The sequence below is a fragment of the Ziziphus jujuba genome, chromosome 10 (assembly GCF_031755915.1).
Source record: "Ziziphus jujuba cultivar Dongzao chromosome 10, ASM3175591v1".
NCBI lineage: Eukaryota > Viridiplantae > Streptophyta > Magnoliopsida > Rosales > Rhamnaceae > Ziziphus > Ziziphus jujuba.
In genome coordinates, this window is record NC_083388.1 from 27,238,175 (window position 1) to 27,244,877 (window position 6,703).

General features: G+C 35.5%; 1 protein-coding gene across 1 annotated transcript; it reads right to left on the reverse strand.

Annotated features, from left to right (window-relative positions):
- Window positions 1–2,451: 2,451 nt before the first annotated feature.
- Window positions 2,452–6,350, reverse strand: LOC107412455 (protein RETICULATA-RELATED 4, chloroplastic). The gene is made up of 8 exons (XM_016020233.4): window positions 5,629–6,350; window positions 5,318–5,386; window positions 4,807–4,938; window positions 4,645–4,698; window positions 4,506–4,550; window positions 3,762–3,901; window positions 2,976–3,101; window positions 2,452–2,852 (listed from the first exon to the last, which is right to left on the reverse strand). The coding sequence occupies exons 1-8, from the start codon at window positions 6,193–6,195 to the stop codon at window positions 2,816–2,818; spliced, it is 1,170 nt and encodes a 389-aa protein (XP_015875719.1). The 5' UTR covers window positions 6,196–6,350; the 3' UTR covers window positions 2,452–2,815.
- Between the last annotated feature and the right edge of the window lie 353 nt (window positions 6,351–6,703).

The window sequence follows — 6,703 nt, forward strand, 5'->3', positions numbered from 1 at the left end:
TATGTGGATTAGCGCGCAAGTTATTATGTCTTCCGTGAGTTGCCATTGGACCGAGGGCAGGCAAGTCTTATATATTGTGCATCAGCCGTCCCCCTCCGTGGCCGGGATGACGGTTTCAACAGCGGCACTGTCGGGACGCTGAAGCGCCGTATACAAGTTTCTCTCTTTAACCTCCTTGCCAGTCGGTGCTCGGGACGCTCGGTATCGGAGGGCATCATTGATATATGGTGTGGTGCGTCAAGTATAAATTTTCAGATACAAATTTCAAACCCTAAAGTGCTCAAAAATTATTTATTATATTTTATTAGATTTTATTTATATTGGGATTATTTAATTATTATTTATTAAATTAATTGATTCCTTGGTTTTCGGGAAATACGAACAATCGGGTTTTGTGAAAATGTTTTAAAAGGGGAACATTTCCAACGGAGTGAATAGTGAGGGTTTTGAGAGAAAATATTACTTCCAAATGATTATTATTTATTTATTTATTTAATTGTTTGGTATTGAGTAATTAAATTCCTTTTATTGTTATATTATTAATACTAAAAGTGTACAGTAGATAGGGTCACTCACTGAGATGATTAGCATCTCACGCTTTTAAATTCCGTTCCTCTAGGTCCAAGTTGGGAGACGTTGATCGTCCTGCGCGAACTCGACGTCTCAGTTCATCGCCGAAAGTCCAAAAAGTATTTCTTTCCTTTTTCCTCTTCATCTTGTATTGCCTTATCTGTCATTGTATTAATTCTACATTTATTTGTATAATGCTCTGTATGCTGTATTGGACGCATTTTATTAAATACTGCATTAATTCCCTGTTATTCATTTGAAGTGCTGTAAATTTGTGGAATCAAACTGTAGTAATATGGGAGGAATAAGGGGATGAATAGAAGTGTGTTTTCAGTGCAGGAAATTTGTGGTAAGTCCAACCCTTAGGGGAGGTTCTGCCGGATTTTCCATTGGAGGGTCCGGTAGGGTTTCCTTGGGATCAGGGCTTGTCTAGGGTTCCGGTGGGGAATTCTGGACGGGTCTTGACATTTAAAGAACAGATGGTGATCTGTAGAACAATTGTTTATCACAAAGTACAGAACCAACCACATAAAAGCAATTAATAAGGCAATCTAGTTGAACAAGCATACCTTAAAATGAACTCATAGGTCTAATCCCCCGGCTTTGCAGGCTGATTAAGATCATAAAAAACAACATTAATAATAAATTTTCCAAAACTAAAACCATGTTTAACTAATCTAACTTCTGTTTAGACACTGAAGAAAATCCCTAGTGAAAATCCTTGTTTTAGGCCAAAATTTAATATAATTAACTACGAAAAATCAATATCTTTTGCTCAAAAATGTAAATTTGATATTTCAAAAAATTAACTTCTCTCCTCCCTTTTCCAAGATTTTCTCAACGGCCAACAAAATTCTATAAATCAACAATGACAATTACAACAAAAAAAAGGATGGAAAAATTACTCACAGTTGGTACGATTAGGCCCTCTTTAATACTTCACCTAAAAATTTATCATAAAAACATATATAGTCAAGAATTCAGAAAACTTGACAAAACTTAACTACTAAAGTTTTGCATTTTTAAAACAAATTTTCGCTTTTTTTTTTTTTCTCTCTCTCCCTACTCAAAGCAAGAAAAGCAATAAAATTAAGAGAAAAATATTAAAAGTATAGCAGAATTGAATCTAACCATGGATGATTCCTCCTGCTGCGGCTTCCAAAATAAACTTCCATTTGGCAAGTCCCTATGACAAAAACCAAGCTAGGGTTCCGACGATAGGATTCTAATTGTATTTTTCCATTTTGAAGATTTCTTGAAAAACCAATGAAAGACCACACCATTAAAAGCAGACCCAGAAGCGGAGGAGGAGGAAGGACCAAGGAGTTTGCTGTAGATGTGCTCGCTGATCAGTTAGACATCGATGATGGGACTTCAAGGCCAAAACCAAGAAGGGCATGGCTGGGCTAATTGCTGAACCTAGGATGCTTCCTCCACTCGTCTCTCCTCCTGAAGAACTCTTCAGTAGCTAGTTCACCATTCTCTCATTTTTCCTTTTAATATTTGAAAATGATAGTTTAGGAATATCAAAAAATAAAAAAGTAAAACAAAAACCTTAAAAAGAAAGGGATATATTTCATATTAAGCTTTCAAATAGGGGTATCGGGCAAAATTCCCCTTTGTTTTAGATTGAGTTGTTGTTGAAAAGATAGCTCAGTCCTCATGGAAGCCCAATTACGAGAAATATTGCCCAAAAGCCTTATCCTGATGACTATACTAAACTTCAAAAAAATAAAAAAATAAAATAAAATAAAAAGGAAAAACAAAATCTTCATTTAATAGGAGCCTAATAAAGCATTACTTTTATCTATTCTACGACATTGTTTGAAAAACTCAACGACATAGAAAAAAATAATAAATCCATACAGGGGTTTAAGAGGGTGGTAAAGTTTCTTCCATTCAACTACAAAGCATCATTCCAAATTACAAAAAATGTTTCAACTGTTTGAAATTTCTGTAACACAATCCTTACAACATCCAGAAAGTGTAATGGAAAAGAAAAATGCGAATCAAAAACATAAACCAAAAAAAAAAAAAAAAAAAAAAAAAAAAAAGACAGCTGAGCTGAGTAATGAGCAGTATAAATAGTCGGAGAAAAGAAAAACTCTATGTCCTAGCAGCCCCCAAACCTTCCTTCAATTCCCAATACTTCAGTCTACCTACTTATGCAACATCTTATAGTGGGGCAGACCAACTTCCCTTTCATAAGATAAAAAGAATCAAATTAGGAAATGCATCCATTCTTCTACTGGATTCCTATCCAACGTGCATAGTCCACCCACCTGCAATACAAAGTTGTAAGACACAGTTATAAGATGTGCATCACCAAGGCGAAAAACAAATTGTTTAGAATGAAGAAGGTTCAGAAGAGGGAAAAAAATAAATAAATAAATAAAAATGCTTACAATAATGAACCCAAGAATGTGTTGCCTGTCCTAACAGCAAAGCATACTGCACTTAGCATGAGCTTGTGTTGGTGTAGTAAGGGTTCCAATATCCGTTGTTCGATAATTCCAGCCAAGACTTGGTACCTGTCATACAAAATTATATTTCAGCAAACAAAATGATAACCATGGAATCAAGTTTTTAGGAATTTATGAAAAAAGCTAACAATAACCACATCAGATTAACATGAAAGACATCATTTCTAATATTTATCGTATTTCAGCATTCCCTTTAACTTTACTGATTCTATTAGTTCAACAGTCATTTTCATGATATAATGGGCCTCCATCCATTTGAAAAAGCCAATTAGACATAATTATAAATTTAAGGATCATATTAAGTTTGTCCTATACTAGATTACCAGCCACTAGTAAACTAGATGGATGATGATATAATTTCAGGCATACATGATAACTTTACTAAATGTGAAACACACTACGGTGTGACGCATTGGATTCACCAGGCAACCAGAAAAATGCATTGGGTATGTTGATTTAAGAAATGCACATTGATTCAACAATTACCAAATTAATCCAATTAAGTTTGAAATATTTAGAAAGTACAACACCAACAGGAAATTTGAAAAAAATAATGGTCAAATAGAATAGTTATGAACTTATGGTAAGCATAAGAGTGATAAAAGAGCATACTGAATATACCAGGTAAGATTGACAAAGTAAAGGAACCAATGAAGAACAGAGCAGCAGCAAAATAGGTACAAAACCACAGCCAAGTCATATACATACCTGAGGTTGCTAGAAACAGCCATATAGACACCATAGGCAACACTGGTAGATACTATAGGCACATTCTCAACTTCCTCAGCAGCAGACTTATCAACAGCTTTCCTTGCATTGATCAAGGCATTTGTCATAGCTGTGCCAACCTGAATGAAAATAAAATGCATCTTTCTCAGATATTGTGCTATTAAAATTACATAAAGTTTTTATAAGCCAAGATAATAAAGCAATAGCACTAAACAGTAACATAGATATCACTAAACAGTCACATAGATATCACTAAACAGAAACTATAAGACGTCCACTATTAGAAAGGGCCTTGTTCATCTTGGTTAAAAATTAGCAAAGAAAAATTCCAAAGGCATCAGGCCCGTGACTAAAATATATGTTCCAAACTTTTCATTTAGAAAATAAGCTAAGGTAGGAAATGTTACCATGTAATCCAATCCATCATATGAATATCAAAACAAACAACAGTTTTGCAAAAATGTGTAGTCACAAAGCCTTTTGCGTGTCTTAATGTTTTCACTTTGAGCTAAATTTAAAGAGATTCCATCGGTCAGACTTGGCAAGAATCAGGTAGAAGAAAGAAAAGGATGTAAATTTTCTTATCCCTTTTATTTTCTCTATATTTGCTCTACATAACAAAAAGAGGACACATAAAGAAAAAGAAATGACAAGCAAAACACTTTACTGATAATAATGGAACAGTATTTAGAAATACCAATAAAAAGTTATATGAAAACTAACCAGTGATGAAGCAGTTCCAACTGCAAAAAGCTTGGTCCCATTACGCTGCATGAACAAAAATCAAGATATTATAAACATATGATTCATTTCATTCCAAATTTATGATAAAATACAAGCAGGTCAGCAAAAATCTTCATACCACTATCGCACCAATCCTCTGTAGTAGTGAATATGATGTTCCAGAGAGAGCAATCTGTGGATAGAATTTAAGGATCATATTAGTAACCCATATATCTTAGAAAAAATTGGGAAAAGATTAGACAAGTTCACTAGTCCAGCAGTCAACAGGAAGAAACATAACCTGGAATGCATTATCAGGGCAGTTATGGAAGAACTTAGCAAGTTGCCCTGCGTTAACTGCAATTGGTGGTCGGAGAGGAACAGTGGGAGCCGGAAGATAAACAAGCATGAAATCTGCAATTATGGCCATTACCTAAGAAAAAATATACCGCAATCTTAAATGGTGGAAACTACAAATATCCAGAGTATAATATATAACAGAGTTTGACTATTTTGCCGCCTGTTTACAATTAGGAGTTTAATCAAAAGTCCCCTCCTCGTCGGCTAAGATAAGAACCAACTCTAACATGAGGTAAGTTCCTAAAATCAAACATCATCAAAACCTTCAAATTTTACTTTTACAAATAATATCAGCCCTTAGCCCAACTGGTATGATAATATCGTATAGACTACAGAAACAGAAACGAGACAAAAGGGTGACTTTACTAACATATCATAAATGAACCAAGAGTGAAACAAAAGCATAATAGGCAAATGGATAAAAAAACAATTCACATGAAAAAGATACATACCACATCCGCAAAAACAATTTCAATCTCGTTGAAGAAATTTTCTCTGCGGCGTTCATACTCCGCGGCAGTCTACAAGACAAACAAAAATAAAATAAGATTAACAACAAGAAAACTGGTCTAACTGATCCAGCATAATAATAATTAAAAATTAAAAAATGTAATCTTTTTCCTCCATTAACGTTAATTTTAAACAATTCCCTCAACTTTTCATACCCTCCAAAACAGAAATTAAACCACATGATTTCTGATTCAGCATAGATTAAAAAAAAAAAGATCGCATTTTGCTTCCCAGAAGAACAAAAAAGACAAACCTTGGTGAAGATGCCGACGCCACACTCCATTGCGACCTTGGCCAAGAACAAATCGTCGGCCAAAAGCCTCTCCTTGAATCCCCCAAACTGAAGCAGCCATCGGAGTACCCCCGACTTTTCCAGCTCCAAAAACCTGGTCACCACCAAACCAGGGATTCTCCCAGCCTGGATCGCCGCCGCCAAGTCCTTGGGCAAACTCTCCAACGACCTACCCGCTTCCTTCAGAACCAAAAGAGCCTCCAATCTGTTCTTATCGCCCGCATTGTCTTCACCATGCCCGTCTCCGTGATTATCGCCGCCGCCGCCACCACTACCGCCTCCTCCGGATGAATCACGGCCGTTCATGCCTCCGTCGTCTCCACCGTTAGAGGAAGCAAAAAGTATATGGTGGTGGTTTCGACGGTTAGGGAGGTTAAGGGAGGCGGTTGAGATTGGAGGAGTTACGTTGAAGCGGACATGGAGGAGAGATGATGATGAGATAAGCGGACGGTTGAGATTGAGATTGAGATTGAGATTGGACGAACAGGAGGGAGAAAAAGAGGGAGTGAAGCAGAAGGCAATAGCCATTGTTGTTGGTGAAAGGCAGGCTCGTGCTCTGCTGCTCGGCAACTTATAATGTGGTCTCTCTGTGTCTCACTGCCTTATGACTATTTCTGTCTGCTCTCTCTCTCTCTCTCCGCCTCCTCTGCTTTGGTTTTTTTTTCCCTTCTAGGCGTTAGTTTCTATAGCGCGGAAATTATATTACTAGGGGTTTTTCGCGCTGATGTATTCCCCACTCTACCTTCTTTGTGCGTAGACTTCACAAATTGAAGTTTCTACCCCAAAAAAAAAAATAAATAAATAAATAAATAAATTGTAAGTGATTTATTTTTTGAGTATTTGTACATAAATTATATATTTCTAAAAAATAAAAATTATGGTTCATATATAACGATTACAAATAAAATCATAATTTTTTTTAATATTGAAAATAAAATTATAATTGAGATAGACAAAAGATGAATAGTTAATACTATTTAGAAAAGAATATCATTTCACAATAACATTATTACTTTTCTTTTTATATATTTTGTGT

Bases quoted from the DNA above. Each gene is read 5' to 3' on its own strand.
- LOC107412455 (XM_016020233.4), bottom strand. From the start codon at position 6,195: ATGGCTATTGCCTTCTGCTTCACTCCCTCTTTTTCTCCCTCCTGTTCG. The intron at 4,551-4,644 runs GTATGAAGATTT...TTGTTCATGCAG, and splicing joins AGAGGATTGGTGCGATAGTG to CGTAATGGGACCAAGCTTTT. The intron at 2,853-2,975 runs GTAAGCATTTTT...TTTGTATTGCAG, and splicing joins ACATTCTTGGGTTCATTATT to GTGGGTGGACTATGCACGTT.